This window comes from Notolabrus celidotus, chromosome 7 (assembly GCF_009762535.1).
Source record: "Notolabrus celidotus isolate fNotCel1 chromosome 7, fNotCel1.pri, whole genome shotgun sequence".
NCBI lineage: Eukaryota > Metazoa > Chordata > Actinopteri > Labriformes > Labridae > Notolabrus > Notolabrus celidotus.
This window is the reverse complement of record NC_048278.1, coordinates 9,777,520-9,796,260: the sequence shown is the minus strand read 5'-3', so window position 1 is coordinate 9,796,260 and position 18,741 is coordinate 9,777,520. Positions and strand designations below refer to the sequence as shown.

The following is an 18,741-nucleotide window of genomic DNA, read 5'->3' as shown; positions in this document are numbered from 1 at the left end:
CTAGATTTTTTTAGAGCTTTGCCCTCTCTTCCATATTTTCCCAAGAGGGTGAAGCTGGAGATTAATGGAGGGATGAGCAAACAATCAAGAATCAGCTAACCTTAGCACTAAAGTAATAGCAAGTCACATATCTGGAATATTAATCGCTATACTGAATTTGGTTAGCTATAACAAGGCTTGGCTCAAGTCAGGTTCATACTTGCGATTAATCTTCCCTTTGGCATATGCCATGGGTCTGCATAGCCCTGTGCCAACGCAGAAGCCTATACGAAGCTTGATGACCACCTCCCCGAAAATGCAACTACATGTCCTAACCATATATGTGATATCACCAATTTATTACTGAAGCAGGGTTTTAAGCCTTAGCGGTCAGAGAAATGAGCTAATCAGACCATAATCACTTTTTGTACCAGGCTGTAAACATGTTTATTTCTGCTGTCTTTTTTTAATTGGTGTGTATGTGGTCTCCGGTACTTCCAGAGCCATCCTCAAGTGGACATTCGAGAAGCTGCAGTTTTTAGCACTTCTGCATCTGCTTCATTTCTCACAGCCGGAGGTGGCCCCTTGGTCAAATCAGCAGCCTGTAAGCCCTGTGATTGGACTGCTGGGTTGGGTCATATTTCCAGCATGTACAACATTTACGGTATCTTTACACACACTGATTCAGCAACTGTACAATCCATCTCCTCCGATGTCTCCTCAAATTTTCTCTTTGCAATAACGGCAGTATGATCAGCTGCTGCTCAACATTTATCCGCTCCAACTCAAGCAACTCCAACATACTATGCTCTGATTCAGCCACCAAACTAGCAGAGAATGTGGTGATAGACTAGCACAGAAGTATCACTAAAAACTAACATTTAAAGAGAATATTTCTGCTTTTTACAACCAATGGAGTCGTCTCCTGCTGGACATCGGAGGGAAAACAAATTAAGGGTATTTAAAGCTATATCCATTTCATATTAAACAGTCTATGATTTCCCATTATCCATTAGCTACAGGCATTTCAAGGCTCTCAGTTTCAATTAAAAGAGAGTCAGACTGTCTGTTGTACTTGGAGCTGGATAAAACATAACAAAAATAGAATCAAAACTGAGAAGTGTGTGATTTCTATCTTTTAATACATCAAACTGTAAAACTGCAAGTGGTCAAAACATGTGAGTCAATCAAGTCCAGGTTTCAAGACTCTAACAAGTTCAACATTTTCTCAGCAACATATTGCCAGTCATAAAGTTTAATAGTGCCCACATAAAAACCACTCTACATGAAAAGGAAGTCCTTCATAATAATAAAAAAACATCAGTGTGCATCATTCGCAAGAATCAATAAAACTAATGATCAGACTTCATAAGGAAGAGGCGTCATAAAATGAAATAATCTATAAACAGGATTTAAAGAAAACAATAGATAGAAAACAATCAAGAAATAAATTAATGTCAGTATTGCAGGTATTTGCGTTATGATATAACCCCCTTTAACTTATTAAAACAAAGGTTAAATGGAAAACTTCTTCTCCTGTCTGTTGGTTACATTCAGAGACACCACACTGTTAGCTGCTGCTACATGCTAGCTGCTGGGACGGGGGTGGTGGAGCTATGAGCACTAAGTGTCTTTGTTAACATGGGCTGAAAATTGAATTCTTTTCAATTTGTCCTGACTTATACTCTTCTCAGGTTTGACATGGACACAACTAGACTACTGTCACACCTGTGGAGGTTTCAGTAACAGGTGTGTCCAACTGCAAACCCTATTCTCCAATGTTTTTCCACTCCATTACAAACAGCTCAGTATCAAATTCATCTCTTCTGATTCCAACAAGACTGAAGGAATTGCAGCTGAAGTGGCTGTTTTGTTATAAATACATTCTTTACACTGTAAATATAACAATATGTAGAAAACTATCAAGTGTCTGATTTAAATTGATGAATTATGCTGTTCAGTTACAATTGCAAAAGATTATCAGGACCAGACATAAGAAGACAAGTTCAGAAGTACATTCTCTAATTTATGCATTTCAAGATTTACTTCAAAATAAATGAATATTGCAGAAATCTCAGGACAAGTGAACACGTTGAGGGAAAGTCAAAATTAAAAATAAAAAGGAAATACTGTGAATTTATTCACAATGTCACAAGAGTAAAAATGAGTAATAAATATAGTCCAAATGCAGAGAATACACAATATTGAGTTGCATAACCTTGTTTGGGAAAAATGACACATTTTTGAGAAATGTTGGGAATAAAAAATGTCGTACCCAGTATTAAATCCAAATGTCAAAAACAAGGTTGAGATGTTTAGAATGAAGTTAATACAAAATCAATATTTCAAATCAGTGTGTATAATTTAAAAACAAGGTGAAAATATCCACAGTAAGGTTGGGATGTTTAAAAGATAAGATGGATTGTAATATTTGAGATTAATTAAAAGGGGGGTGTGGAGATACAGTCTATATTAGGAATACAATCAAAGTGTCGAGAGTCCAACGTGATGAAAAGGAGCACAGTGGAAAGGCCAGAATAGTATTGAAATGTTAATAATGAATAAGAAGAGTCAGGAATATATTCCAGATTCCAAGTTTGAATCAAAATGTCCAAACTTGAAGACTTTAGTCACAAAGTCAGGTGGGAGTCCAAATTTCTGAATTTAAGTCGTAATGTGAAGAAAAAGTTGATATGTTGAAATCAACACTGAATTCTGACAAAATGTAATTTGAAGTTCTGAAAACTGAAATCAAAACTTTAAGAATAAATTGGCATGTCAAAAAAAAGCCACAATTTTGAGTGACAATATTAAACATTTCGAATATGGTCAAGATTTCAAGGTTATAGCCATAATATGGAGAAAAGTCAACAACAGTTTTTATAAAAAATAAATGTCACGTCAAAAATAGAATCCAAATGCATGAAGTAAATTAGAAATATAGAGTTGCATCACTTTTTTAGAGAGAAAAAAGTCTTTGAGAGTTGATGTGACACATCAAATATAGTGTTGACATGCTGAGAATGGAACAGGTGTGTCAAAATAAAGTAAAAGTATTGAGAGTAAGGTGCTGAGAGTAAAGCCTTCACTTAAAGAATAAACGTGTGGAGAAAAAAGGAAAGAATATAGTCAAGATTTAAGACTTCAGTTTAATTTTTCAGAATAGCAAAGAAATATAAAAAAGTGGACTTGTCCCAAAATAAATCAGACTTTCAGTTGTAGTGCTTGTTATAAGTTAAATGAATCACTGAAGGCTATAAAATGTTTTAATTTAGGAATAAAGTAAAATTGTCTGACTTTATTTTCCTTACGTCTGGCTTTTATAATCTTATGTACATACCAGCCCACTTTTCCACCGTTTCCACCCTTTTTAAAAATTATTACAGCCATGTCTGCAGAAACGCCAGCCAAAGGTGTAAAAAAGGTATAAGAAAGTGCAGTTTGCAGAGGTTAGGGTATTTTGAGTATGAAAGTGATCACATTTAACTTCAGGGGGTAGATTAAACTATGATCAAACTTAATGCACAGGTGACATTCATAAGGTGGAACTTGTTTAATGTTTTAGTGCAGGGAGGAGAGTTTGGTGCCTTTAAATCAAACCCCATAGTAAACGTCTAGAGAATGTAAAAGGTGTTTTGTTTGTTTACTCTAAAAGAAAAAGACAGAAAATTCTGGAATGAGCAACAGAAAAAAATATGTTCTTCTATAAAGTGAAGCTCCAGTGCTCCTCTGTCTTGAGCCACACAGGTGAGTGATTATTTCAGCATCTTCAGTTTCTTCTTCATGTATTCCCCAGTGTTTGTCCTACAGGTGAGCGTGAAGCTGTCCAATCAGAACCCAGCGTGAGTGCCCCTTCCCCTTCCTCCTTTTTCAGTAGTACTCATCCGTCAGTGCAGAATCAGAGCTTGTCTTCATGTTTGCACTTTAAAACCTCCTTCTTTGCAATGACTTGGTTTTAAAGATGTGTCACATCTTCGGTGTACAGGCAACATCACAGTTTGTGTCACAGTGCAGAGGTGAACTTAATTTTCTACTCTTTCTAATAAAATCTATTTCTTGTATTATTTCTTGAAAACTGTTCCACATTGTCCAAAACCTCCTCCTCGTCCTCTTCTTCTTCAGTGCAGTGTCAGGGTTTCAGATGGCAGGCGGAGCTACGCCGCCACATGTCCAATCAGGTAAATGTTGTCATAGAGGTGGCCCACAAAGTCATCAGACACATTGTGTGCCGCTCGCCGAGTGTTCCTGATGAACTCCCTCTTAGACATTTTGTTCTTGACATGAGGGCTGGTCAGGTCAATGGACAGCAGGATGAGGCTGTAGCATAGCACGTACACGGCGTCTGCACGGAGGGAAACCAAACATTAACAAAAACATGACACAAGGAACAACACATGGAATTAAGACATGTAGAGCTCTCCCTGCTGGCTTGCTGCAGTATCTGTCATAAAGCTCTCCTCCTCTTTGCTGATATAAGAAGCAATTTGCAGGTTGGACAACAAGGGGGATCGATGTGTAGGAAATGTATTTAAAGGCTGTTAACACTGAAACGTATTAAAATGAAATGGTACACTATTACTGCGTTTAGCTTTTTTTGCTTGCCTTATTCTTATATAGCTCACTTCCCCATGTTTGGGACCCAAAAACATCTAGAGGTAACGCAAACTGGCAGCCTTTCTACTGATTTGTGCTACATTAGCATTTTACAACAAAGCAGCTAAAATAGGGAGAACACCAGCTGCATGATATAAATGTCATCATCCCACACCTGCCTTTCTTGTTGGGGATTCCCTGAAAGATTCCCTGCTGCCTGAGTTCACCCCGACTTTAGAGCAGGGGCTCCCAAAGTGTGGGTCGGGACCCCTGGGGGGTTGCAAGACACAAATGTGTGGGCGTGAGATGTCTTCCAGAATATGTATTTTTAAAAGCTATCTAAAAATATTTCCTTATTATTTATTTTTGTTTATTTACCTTGTTGTCTTATGTTTTTATTCGTCTACCTTCTCTTTTGTTTGTACTGCTTATTATTATTATTTCTGTATTATTAGTATCATTTTGTATTTTTTTGTATTTCTTTATTTTTCTTCTCTTTGTCGGTTTTGTATTACTTATATATAATTTGTTAACTTGTGATGAACAAAGAAATACTGAAAAAATGCAATAAATAAAGTTGAATGAAAAAAGTTATCTAAAAATAGTACATTTTACCCACTAAAGTAAAAAATATCAACAAAAATAGTTGCTAAACTTGAAATAAAACCTTGAAAATAGAAAATGTAATCAGTTTTCTGCCTTTCTTTTTGCCAGATGACTACCAAGTTTAGGGTCCATGAACAGTTAATTAACAAAAGCATCAGTAGCAGTAGGCTAATTCATAACGGCACATGAAACAAAACCACATGCTCATATAGGTAGGCTTATTTTCTGCAGCCCAGCTAAATAGGCCAGAGTAAATCCCTTTTAGGGACAGTGGGGGTCGCAAGTCTTTGGCACCTATATTTTGGGGGTCGCAGGCTGAAAAGTTTGGGAACCCCTGCTTTAGGTGATTGGTAGGAAATATTTCTTGGTGAAAAACTCAGCTGTGGGTGTTTCCGGGATGTTTTTAGGAGCTTTGTGCAAGTGTAAGTGCAACTACAGTCTGAATCTGGATCAGGGTGGTCCAGTCCAGTTATCCTTTGAAAACCAGGAGTAAAGTAATCTGGATTACCTGATCCTGGATAGTCAGTAAAAAGATCCAAATTCAGTATGATCCAAATCTGGATTATACTAGACAAGCTGTTCCTTGAGAACATAAACACATCCAGTCAATTTGAAGGTCTGATTTCAATATTTAACCATTCAGACACATTATCTGTATCCACATTTCTATTCCCCACAGCTGTGAGGTCAAACACTGCAGACAGTAGACATGATTTAAAATCTGCTACACTCCTAACCCTCAGCCACCAGAACCATCAAGGTTTTATTTTTAAGTAATCCCCGGCTGAAGTGTCATCAGCGAGCCGTGCATGTAGCAACTAAAAGCTTTGTTAACATCAGCAGACCGTACAGAAAGCGATCCCTGACTCTGGTCCTGTGAAGCACCCGGACCTGCTGCTGTGATTAGCAGGATTAGTGTAATGGCTCTGAGCCCGAGGCTGCAGACGGATGGATGTCTGCCTCTCTGCAGCCCACTCTGCTCCTCTGTCCTCTCTGGAGACCATTCCCACTCAGAGGAGGATAAAAACAGACTGTGGTAAAAGTGTAAGCAGTGCTGTAACATATTTCCTGCACTGACAGGTTATTGTCCAGGCTCTGAAATGTCCTCGCAGGGCCAAAGGAAAAAGTGTCCCTGAGTTAAATATTTCTGGCGGCTATTTGTGTGCTAAGCTAACTGAAGCTCACTTCATATTTGGAAACTATCTGAAATCATCCTCACTTCAAATCACAGAACAACAGAGTGAAATACTGAACACTCACATTGCTCCACTGTGCAAATCAATGTGAGGGGGAATATCTCTCTGCTCTGAATCTGCTGCTTGTCGTCGGCCATGTTGGCTGCGTCACTTTATCCATGTGGCTCAAAGTTCTCCCTACTGCTCACAGACATCACATTCACTAGACGCCTCTTCTCCACGCTACACATTCCCTCCCTGTCTCTGTCTTCACACGACTTTTACCCGGTTTCCTTTCTGTTACAAGTTTCCTGTGTGGTATGACATGATGAACACACAAGAATCAACTTTAAGATCTGTTTAAACGTAGGATTAAATCAGTCTGGATGTTGGGAAGGCAGTGCACTTGTACAAAAAATACATCAAATCTTTTCCCTAAATATTTTAACGTTGAATTAATGAGCCAGTTTTGTAAATATAAGTACAAAGTTCAGATGTTTGTGAGAAATTTTGAGAGTAAGGATGGAAACTTTTTAGGAATATAAACACTAGATACCTGCGTTTCTTCCTAACTCTGGTTATGTGAAAAGTTAGAGAGTAGGTAGAGTTATAAAGTTATAAAGCACAGTAGCTTGGCTTAACACAATAAGACAAAAGTCAGCTGGGATTTTTTGAATTCCAAACAGCTTGGTCAAACAGCTTGGCATTAAAGGAAAATGGCTGCAATGTCACTATGGAGAGTAGTTGCAGATGACATTATTTGTTAAACAAAATAGTCATGGCCTGCGCAGCTTTTGAGTGAACCCTACGTGGAAAAAAGACATGACCTAATTCACAAAGCACATGCAAAAAGTTAAACACAGCTCAAACTGTGCTGGTGAACAAACAGCATCTCTGAGCTGCAGTGGTGTTTGTGCATCATCTAAATACAACTTGCAGGTTACATTTCTTCACAATATTAACACAAAACCTCGTCTAAAAGTCTTTTGAACATTTTTCTAGATTGAATCAAAAATAAATAAGGTTCCAAATATAATGAAAAAAGTGTCCCTCAATACAGCTCTTTATGAATTTTTAACATTGTATGCATTTGAATGAACATTTTCTCCCTCTTCATTGACAGGACTGGCATTTTGATCCATATTTGTTTATATTGAATATTTGATTACAGCCAGAATCCACACAAACTAAAAGATCACAACTGTTATAATGTAATATTTCATGTTTGTTATTGATTCTACTTTGTACAATATACGATATGAATACCAAATGCTTTACTTTCTTAACAACCCAAAGTCGACTTAAACAGTTACATGTTAGATATAACACCAAGCGTATCATATTTGATACATCAGTTTTTGAAACCTCTACGTCGTCAGTGTGATATATTTTTCCGAAAAAACTTGATGTATACAATCAGATACATGCAGTGCACGGATAATCCACCAGTAATTCATGCACCAGAAGGACGTCACTTGAGACATCCAAAATGGCAACTGTCGATCAGTGACCCACTGAGGTTTTTCAGGGAAAATTTTTCCAATTTTGAAAAAGTTTGGATGAAAAAAACTTTCAAGTTGTAACTGAAACTTCAAGAGGAATAGTTACTGGATTGATGCAATGTAAAACTAATAAATATTTAATTACTTAATTTATAGTCAAATCGTGTTGAAAATGTGTGTATCAAAATTAATACAGCAGGTATTTATGTTAACATGTTTGCATGACATAATTAGGTATATTTAGAGTAGAAATTGAGATATTTATAACGTATATTGTATTTTTATATTTGCAACGTGCTGTATCGTGATGATTGATGACTGGTTGAATGTTACAATGGCTCCCTAATAAATAATTGTCTTTTGTTCATTGATTTCCACTAAAAACTGGAACTACCAAATATGTATGACTTTGTCATGCAATATGGAAAAAAAATATCTAGGTTTGAAATTACTTTGAAGGAGACTCAAAGTTTGATACGCTAAAAATTTTGTTTTTATCTGTTTTAGTTTGTAAAAAAAAAAAAAAGAAACTTTGAGCAAAAGATTTGCACCAAAATGCCTGATGTATCAAATATGTTACAAATTAAAACTCATATATGAAAATTGCTATTTAATTTATTTTTTTGAAATTTGTCAGAAGGTCCAATAACACTCCATATTCAAAAAAATTAATTTTCTGACAATTGTTTGATGGTTCAGGCTTTACAGGGTTAAATGATACTAGTAAAAACATACAGTATGTGTTAGTCATATTCTGAATTGTGTGTGTGTGTTTGTGTGTACCAACCAGGGCTAAGGCCAAGGTCCCGGACCAGTACAGGGTTGCAGGCACAGAACCTGTGGCTGAACTTGGTGATGAGCGTCTCCAGGTACTCCCCTCTCTCCTCGGGGGCGTGTATGTGTCTGAAGAAATCCCGCAGAGCATTTGGGAGAAACTGGTTACTGAAGTTATGGAGGGTCACCAACTCATCCAGGACATCCCTCCTAAAGCCACATTAACACAGTTTTACAATTCAAAATTCAAGATTAAAAAAAGACACTTGTGTTGCTTAATCCATTTTTATTATCTAGTTCAACCGTCAAAGAAAAAAGATATACTGAGATAGACAGACTTCAGATGTTTCTTCATTAGCTGTTGTAGAAGTGAAGTGGTACATCTTCAGGCTTTTCTTACCTCTCGTCCAGATAAATCCTCAGCATCTTCCAGTTGAGCCGTCTGGTGTAGAAAATAAACTTGGCCAGCTCCTTGGGATGATCGACCAGGATACCTTTAGACATGAAGTAACCGATACCCTACACACACATATTCACACACACACACACACACACACACACACACACACACACACACACACACACACACACACACACACACACACACACACACACACACACACACACACACACACACACACACACACACACACACAAAGACAGAATCGCAAGCCTTCAGAATAAATCCATCTTAATCCTTCTAATGATCCAGACGCACAAACTTTGATGTTTAAGTACAACACCAGACGCTAAAAGCAGCAACATCAAACAAATGACTTTTAAGTGACATCATTGTTCCAGACATGTGCACACTCATACTCTCTCACACACACACACACACACACACACACACACACAGACACACACACACACACACACACACACACACACACACACACACACACACACACACACACACACACACTTAGCTCTGACGTGGTGTAAGTCTACAGGTCTGGAGATGTTTGTGTGTGTGTGTGTGTGTGTGTGTGTGTGTGTGTGTGTGTGTGTGTGTGTTACCTCCTGTGGGTTGGCGTTAAACGTCAGGCTGCCTTCATCCAGCTGCAGGTAAAGTCTCCTGTATGAGAAACCAGCAGGGAGTCTTCTGTTGTAGATGGAGCAGTGACCCCACGTGGACTTACACAGCCTGATGGAGACACACACACACACACACACACACACACACACACACACACACACACACACACACACACACACACACACACACACACACACACACACACACACACACACACACACACACACACACACACACACACACACAGGATTCAAGAAGAAAAACAAATAAAAAGAAAACAATTAAACTTTACTGTACACATGGTGAACAAACGAACAAAGACAACAGACAAAAAACAAAGTCGTCAAAAACACGTGAGCCACTTTGAATGTATTTTGAACATCTGTTGGTTGGTTTTTAATTGAGTTTTTAAATCTGATCTGATGTAAACACCAACACTGATCGTTTCGTAAATATCAATGTAACTTTCATTATGACGGTCATTTTTTCAATTAAAAAACAACTTGAAGGCAAGTTGCATGACACACAATGGCTGTTTGAAATGACCAATCATAGACTGTCAGCAGTAATCATGGCAAGATAAAGGTCAAACAAACACAAAAACAGCAAAAAAGTGGTGTTGAATAGCGTTACATTTAAAAAAAAAACTTCTATAGGGTTTGTACAGGGTTGTTGGCCTCTTGTGTTTTTGGAGCATGACTGCAGTGAAACTATCAAAAAGTAACGGTCTGTTTCACCGCTTTGATCTCATTAGCAGCTCTCGTCTCTCTGTGTCAATTGACTGCTGCTGCTGTTTCACTTTGCGCGCAGCTTGGGTTAAAAACATATAGACTGTAGATCTGTTTTTTTTAATGCAGCTGTACTTCAGAATACTATCGAGAGCCTGTGACACCAAAAACTATCCAAGAATGTATTTTTAATGACAGCGTTAGATAGGTCTGCACATTTAAATGACAAGAGCAAAAGAAATACTGGGAAATACTTATTTTACTGTTGTGCTCAAGCCTGCCCATTTTTTTTATTTTTTATTTTCTATTAGGTAGAAATAAACAATGTGTGGTCTCATATTACATTCAGCTATCAGGGTCGAGTCATTCAAAGCATATTTCAATGCGAACCATCTGCCTATCAATCAATCAATCAATCAATCAATCAGATTTTATTTATAAAGCGCTTTTCATACAATTTTATTGTAACACAAACTGCTGTACAAAAAAAATAAAAATAAAAAGACCACCCCGTCCTAATCCCAAAACCCACCCACAATCCTAAAGTGAAGAACACAATAAATGCAACAATAATAATAAAAAAAATGAAAATAAAATAAATAATTAAAAATTAAAAAATTAAAATAAATTAATGAATAAGTTGCTGAACGAACTGAGGAAAGGCTCTCATGATATCTTAATGAGGAAACACTGGAAGTAAAAATAAGATGTTAAAACTCAACACAAGAAATTAAAATCGCCAAAATAAAATACATTTCTAAGATGGGGGAGGGGGGATTTGGGGGAACAATACAGAACATCCGCTAACGTCACGGATACTGAGGTCGAGAACTTTTTACGGAACATTACCCCACCCTTGCATACAAAGCCAACAGAGTGGTATAAAGTCATTGCAGAGAGATTTGACTGGCAAAGCTGGAACGCTTTTATCTCTGTATACCAGAAACATCAGTGCATCTGAGCGTGCCACCAGGCTGATTGTGACCCGGTTGTGCTCCCGACTGACACCCGACTCTGTGGACATGCTTAGTTTTCTCAACAAGAACAGGTAGGCAGAAAACTGGACACAGAGTCTGAAAAGTTTTTCTGTTTAATTCCACTTTTAGGAATCTGAGCCTCGCTCTGTATGATAGCTTGTGAGTTTTAGAGAATCAATACACCAACCCCTTGTGTGCAGCTGCCTATCGCCTCTGCTCAGAACTCACTTTTTAATATAAACCGCCCCAAACAGATGAGAGGAATCTGAGGCGTACTCACCCCTGCCACAGATACTCGTCGTTCCCGAGGTCCTGCCACACGCAGCCAGCTAGGCAGAGGTCAGTGGCGTTCAGGTACGACAGGATGGTGATGCCTAATTCAGGAGGGAGCATCTCCAGATCTATGAAGCCATGCTGTTCTCTACCTGAAAACACACAGACACACGGTCTTTGTCATTTATGCCAAAGCTGACTATGTTTTAGAAATAAACACATTTAAATATATCATTTCAACCAATACCAAATGTGTTTTTCTAACCTTTTTTAATTTTAGTAAAAAAAATACTATATACTATACTGTATATTTTGTAAGCACTTAATATTTGTTCATGTGTGAGTTTGATAACAGAAGTATTTTGAATGGTTCAGTACAAAAAAAGGCAAATTTCCTCCCTCCAGACATGCTGATAAAATAAATACTGCTATTTCTTTGTTCATCCCCCAAAAGAGATTTATCCTGACAGAAGTTAACCAGTGTTCAGCTTCAGCTGTGGAGCACCTGTTCATCTGTCTCTGCTTAGTTTGAGTTTCACTTTATCTAGCAAGTCACACTGACGTCGGCTGATACCAATCTATACCAATCCATACTACAGCACTCCAAAGTAAACAGATTTTACTGTTATTTAATGATAAACAGGCTGAAAGGAAGCCACAAAACACTTGTAAGTTGTAAGTGCTGGTGATAGTGACTCAGCTATTCTTTGCAATAAGTATTTCTTTATACATACTCATGCGCATTACTCATCGCTCTGCAGTAAGGTATGTAGTGCATTTAACCCTTTGTGTGTGTTCGGTGAAACAGGCGGTGCCTTTTTGTCTCATTTGCTCAGGTGTTCAGGATGTAAAAAACTTGCAAATCTTCTGTGAATCAGGCCCATTGTCAGAGGTAAGTTGATATCATGAGCGTGTGTTCTCCATTTCCTTACCTCCCATGCGTGCTCTCAGCAGGTGGTAGATGTCAGGGCCGTAACAAGGTTGAGGAGGGGCTCTCCTGTGAGGACCTCCATCCCTCCCTGAGAAAAAAACAACAATTTTATTACAGTTATAACAGTTTTATTCTACTTATTAGCACATTTAAACATTTTACAGTAACTGCTTTTAAACATTACAATGCATCTAACCAACCGAGAGCATTTTGTTGTAGTATTTTGTTCCTCTTCATTCTAACATTTAGCCCAAAGTATTTCGACATTTGGCTTTAACTGGTATCCTTATTCCTCATATGCAGGATCTCTTTTGGCTAAATGGCCTCCTTTATCAAACCCAATGCTCAAAACTCAAAAGATATTTCATACCATTAATTTAAGAAGCTAAAATGAGCGAATGCTTGACAATTTTGCCCAGAAAAATCCCCTTAAAAGTTCTACAATTATCAACACTTTCGACAATTTTTTTTGTTTTGGGTCCAACCATCATTTTTCTGACCACTTGGTGGTGCTGTTAAGTTTTTTTAAGCTGAATACAGCAGAGGTGACTGTCAGGAAGAGGTTGAAGTTACAAAACTAAACATGGAGGCCCCAGAGAGAGAGAAAAGGAAATCCCCGTCCGTGTTTAAATCAAACGAATGGTCTTGTTTGGATTTATTGATGAGGAGTAAAAACCCAGGGAACACAACGTACATGAGGGCTCAACTCATGACGTCTCACCTCATGTACGGCTTGATCAGCTCTGCCGAAAAAAAACCCAGCAAGATGGACACAGTGAACTTGCTTCCCGATTCCGAGCAAGTGACACCTTCCATCAACAACTTCTTGTGCAAAGACTTGCAGCCATTCAACAATGTGGGAAAACAAGGGCTCTTGTTAAATGCTAGAAACACTGGAATCCAGAGTATGTGACTCCATCACGATGGTATTTCACTGACACAGGTGTACTGAAGCTCAACAGAGAAGAGAAGCTTAAAGTTGAGGAAAGTTTGAGAACAGCAGAAAGTTTGCTTTAACATGCAGCATGTGAACGTCACAGGCGGAGGATTCATTATGTGACTGTTGACAGCTCATGATGTGACAAATGAGTGGCAGCTGCCATCTCACCTTCAGCAGACTAGAGTGGTGCATGAAAGTCACACCGGGGCAAACTATTCCTGTAGCAGCACAGTCATCCATACGTATTAACATTAAGTTAAGATGGACGAGACTGCAGAACATATTTCTGCTGATCCTGGGAACTGATTTTAATTATATTTGTTTCATTTTCTGTCCCTGCACATCACTTCAAAGACAACACAGTTTGATAAACCTGCAGTGCAGATGCTTAAAAAAAAGTGTCTGTCCTTTACTCTTCTGAAATTCATTCCATTCTTTGTACTTCTAAAGATAAATAATGAAGGATGACACAAGGAGCTGTACCATACCACAATCTACTCTTTGTAAACTTTTCCCATGACACATTTATCAAAAATATGTAGATCCAATAATTTAAAGTTTGTACTTTCTGTGCTGATTAAAGTTAAAAGATTATCGTGAACAACTTGAACCAAGAACTTTTTCCACGTTTTTAAACCAGGATCATTTGACCACTAAACTAAAAAAAAAACTTTTTTGAAAGTGATCAAAGTTTAGGGTTACCATGCTCTCGTCGAACTCCCTCCCCTCGGTCAGCCAGGTGGTCTGCAAGCTCTTCTTGAAGCTGCTGCTGTTGTCTGGGAGGCAGCCTCCACAGTGCCTGACCCATCTGCAGGTACAGGAACACAACACAAACATTAACACATCACTGACACATTATTCCAACTATACCGACTCGTACAAGTGTAATGTAAAACAACAGAATATTTTAGAACAGCTAACAAACCCTGTATGGATGAAATATCTGAAATTGTTATGGCCTGGCTCTGTAAATGAAAATAATGCAAATCTTATGACGAACTAAACAAAATTTAACTTTGATTTTACCTCAGAGAACAGAAGAAATGCTGGTCTACCCCTGATCAGTTAGTTTGTTTTGGGTCATACAAATATTGAGTTAGTTTCAAACTAACTATTACAACACCATTACCACAAATAAACATATGAGGCAACAAAACATGGAGGCAGAAGAACAGAAACTGAAGCTTTCTGTAATCTGACATTACTGATTTTGTTAATGGAGTCTGGTGGCTTAAAAGAGGGCAGAGTGACAACTGTATCTGATTTAAAATGTCACACAGGTCTATCTCTGCTGTGATAGTTTCTGTATGTTGTGGACATGCTTCCATTAGGTGTACTGTAACCCAAAAGAAGGGATGTGATTGACAATAGACAGGTAAGCAGGGAAAAATGCAATTGCATTTGGGTGGGTGTCCTGTGATCGTGAGTTACCCCTGTTTCCCAACCCTTGTTATTGATCAGCAATGGTGCATGTTTTCCGATTTATGCCAGTGTGACATATAAGAAAACAATGCCTCAGTTGACTCAGAAACTATTAAAATAAAGAAAGAGAGAGAGCAACGGGAAGAAACATAGCAGGCAAATTAAAAAATGTGATGTGATTTTCTGATGTTTCTCAGGGGTTACACTCTTTAGAACTCACAAACAAGTCCAGTCCTCCACACAAACATGCAGGAAGATGTTGGATTTAGTTTGCTGCTGAAGTCTACCTGCTGTGTGTCTCTCTGCTCCGCTCTCCATCACAGCCTCTACATCGCTGTTTTCATTCACAGGCAACATTTTGTAAAGTCCTTTTGCACACATTAAGTTTTTGTGTTACAGACGGACTGAGACACGGGGCAGCCATGACACGTAGTCCATGCATGTCTTTCAGTCCTGACCAGCAAACTAATGATTGTGAGCCTCATAACACTGAATGATGATTAATGCTCATAAAAAACTCCATTGGTAAGAAAATCAGAAAATACAAAGAGAAAGCCCAGTCTCTACAGATACACACACCACCAAACACCTCCTCTGGATGAAGAAAGACAATTCAGAGGAAATATCTGATAATGGGTCTACAAGATTTTTAGGGGGAAATCCAAGCAGCAACCTCCGGTCTCATAATATGAAGCCCATGTGGAAGTGTTATAAACTGCAATTCATCGAGAATCCGCTTGAGGCTGGCTGCAGAAACACCGGAAACCACATGCACACCAATTTAAAAAATACGATATTTGCAGCAGAAATAAACATGTTTACAGCCTGGTTCAAAAAACGGCTTTGAGCCAGCTAATTTCTCTATCGGCACACACTGTACGGGGCGGGAATTTTTTTCCGACGCAACGGTTTAGAAGATATTAAGATATTAAGATATTAAAGTTTTGCCTATTTAAGAACATGACTGACTTGACTGACAGGCGGGAACACTGTAGCTGTTGGCGAGGAGGCTTAAAGCCCACCTCTTTACCTCACACTAAATTAGGATGAGTTCAGCATTACCAATATGACTGGGAACAGAAGGGTGACATCACGGATAGTACGTCCGTATATAATACACTCTGAGAAAATGTTATGCCTTTTATTACTAATGACTAATTAGATTACATTACTAATGTAAATGTTAACGTGTGTTCAGGGACTTTTTCTGCACCAGCACTGTGTACAGGTTTGAAATAAAAGTACTTCTATACCTTTCTTTGTACAGATAGTATTCAAATTTTATTTAGAATTTTTGGATTTGGGTTTAAATTTATATATTCATTGTCCTTACTGTCTTGTTGTTAAGTACCAGTGTTCCAATCACCAAGTCAAATTCCTTGTGTGTGCAAACTCCCTTGGCAATAAAGCTTTCTTAAATCTTGAATCTTGAAAATGTAATATAGGTATCCATTAGGGGTTTTCTACTAAAAATTTAGTTTTGATTTTCTTTGCCATGGTAATGAAATCATGCGATTTTTACTAGTAGTGTTTGTTTGTAAATTGAAAGTTCTGGTATTGTGACAGCCCTAGTGTAGGATATGTTAAATATTCTTATTTAAAGGTGTGTTTGAGAAGGAAACTTGTAAAACCTTTACATTATCAACTGAATGTATAATCAACACATGTTTAATTCCATTTGAGAAACTCACTCAAACAGCTGCTGAATATTCCTTCAATCTCAGCATCAATCTCAAAAATCTCAAAAGACTTTTTATTTATCTATGCTTTTTTTATGATTAAAAATTGTATGCAGTTAGACAGGACTGCACCTGGCTGATTTAGTGTATTTAAGGCTTATTATTGCGCATGATATATTCATGCTGATTTGAAGAAACATCTACACCACCGGTCAAAAGTTTGGACACAACTTCTCATTCAATGTTTTTTATTTATTTGAATTATTTTCGACATTGTATATTAATACTGAAGACATCAAAACTATGAAATAATATGGTTTTGCCATAATATGGATTACAACAGTAGTCAAATAGGGCTATCCATTGTGTGCTAACCCTACCTCTGAACAACACAACTGATGGTCTCAAACACATTAAGAAGGCAAGTCATTCTACAAATGAACTCTTGACAAGGCTCATGTTAATTAGAAACCATTCCAGAAGACCACTTCATGAAGCAGACTGAGAGAATATAAAATGTCTTTGTTCATGTCAATAAAGCAAAATTGAATTGAATTGAATTGAATACCAAGAGTGTGCAAAGCTGTCATCAAGGAAAAAGGGGGCTACTTTACAGAATCTAAGATATAAAATATATTCTGCTTTGTTTAACACTTTTGTGTTAATTAAATAATTCCATATATGTTCTTTCATAGTGTTGATGTCTTTGGTATTAATCTACAGTGCTTCAAATAATTAAAATAAATACAAACCCTTGAATGAGAAGGTGTTTCCAAACTTTTGACTGGTAGTGTATATCTATCATTTTCCATATGTATAAATCTGTATATTCACATTTGGTCTATAACTGACAGTTTTGGGTTACAATTTGTAATCTCTTCTTTGGCACAAAACATAATTGAATTATATAATCAAAGTGCAGTCACATAGCTGTTATTATATGGAACTTTGCTTGTTATAAACAAGATTTAGGAGGGCTTACAATTAAATGTCACTCAGTTAAGAGTGCGCCTGATCATAAAGCAACCGCTGACATTCAATATCCGTTTACTGATACAGTAATAACAGAATGTACACCGGATTTGTGACACTGATTAGCTTTAAAATCAGCTTGTTAGTTTAGCCTCCATGTGTCTCAGTAAACAGAGTGTTTTCTCCGTCCTTTCCCTCTCAGTCACTCCAGCGTCAGCTGTGTTGCATAAACAAATCCATCACTGTTGTAAACATCAACGTCGGAAACTGGAGCATGCGAGCTTGTCTGACGTGTAGCCCCGCCTCCTCTTCAATCCAATTGGCCACATATCACAACAGTAACAACAAAGCGGAATACGATTGGATGAGCTAGCTGTCAAATTCATCTGTTCTTACAAATCCCCAAGTTAGCTTCCAGAGCTAGTTTAAGTTACAGAAAACCGTGTCGAGCCAGACTTTTTTTAATTTCTGTCATATTAAGGTATGTTTTAGTTGTCTGTTGTGAAATCAGGGCTTAATATCCCCGCGGAGAGCGACACAACGCTGCAACCCGAGCTAACGTCACCTACCTGAGTGAAATGATTCCTCTGACGACCCGACCTGCTCTCTCGGACAGCTAGAGACGCAGTTCCTCTGCTATCAGACGAATTCCGCTGTCATTTCATTCAGACAAGCGAGAAAAACACCAGAGCTGCTGCTCCTGTGTGTCGGGTGGGACCTTTCATACTGTAACACAATTATCATGTGTTTTCACCCCCCTCCTTCGGACGACTGTTGAGTCGTTCAAGAACGAGTCGGCTGAAAGAAATGACTCCTTTAAATAAACTACGGCAGAGCCTGTCTGTAAAAATCAATAAATGATAATAAATGCAGAATCCAAAAATATATTGGTTTAATATTATAAACCTCAGTTATAACATTGTGTAAACTTTTGCTCTTGGTACGAGCCATAGAATATAAAATATGGATGTAGTATCCTTGACGTGGCCCATCTGTTTCTGAAGCACTGTACTGTCTGCATGGTGGTACAGTGGGTAGCGCTGTTGCCTCACAGCTAGAAGATTCCTGGTTCGAATCCTCGGCCGGGCAGGTTTGGAGTTTGCATGTTCTCTCCGTATATGCGTGGGTTCTCTCCAGCTGCTCCAACTTCC

The 18,741-nt window shown here is 38.0% G+C and overlaps 1 protein-coding gene across 2 annotated transcripts; it reads right to left on the bottom strand.

Moving 5' to 3' along the window:
• Positions 1-1,102: 1,102 nt before the first annotated feature.
• fbxo8 (F-box protein 8) lies at positions 1,103-18,369 on the bottom strand. 2 transcript variants are annotated; one of them, XM_034688909.1, is made up of 8 exons: positions 18,160-18,369; positions 14,220-14,325; positions 12,579-12,665; positions 11,654-11,798; positions 9,650-9,776; positions 9,030-9,148; positions 8,643-8,839; positions 1,103-4,321 (listed from the first exon to the last, which is right to left on the bottom strand). In XM_034688909.1, exons 2-8 carry the CDS (start codon positions 14,323-14,325, stop codon positions 4,134-4,136), a joined length of 969 nt encoding a protein of 322 aa, XP_034544800.1. In that variant the 5' UTR covers positions 18,160-18,369; the 3' UTR covers positions 1,103-4,133. The 2 variants fall into 2 exon arrangements, with proteins under 2 accessions (XP_034544800.1, XP_034544801.1); XM_034688910.1 differs by having other exon boundaries at positions 8,643-8,758.
• Positions 18,370-18,741: the final 372 nt, after the last annotated feature.

Coding starts and splice junctions, on each gene's coding strand:
- fbxo8 (XM_034688909.1), bottom strand. CDS start 14,325: ATGGGTCAGGCACTGTGGAGGCTGCCTCCCAGACAACAGCAGCAGCTT. Junction 12,666..14,219: donor GGGAGTTCGACGAGAGCATG/GTAACCCTAAAC, acceptor TTTTTTTCTCAG/GGAGGGATGGAGGTCCTCAC. Junction 4,322..8,642: donor GGACCTTGGCCTTAGCCCTG/GTTGGTACACAC, acceptor CCCTCCGTGCAG/ACGCCGTGTACGTGCTATGC.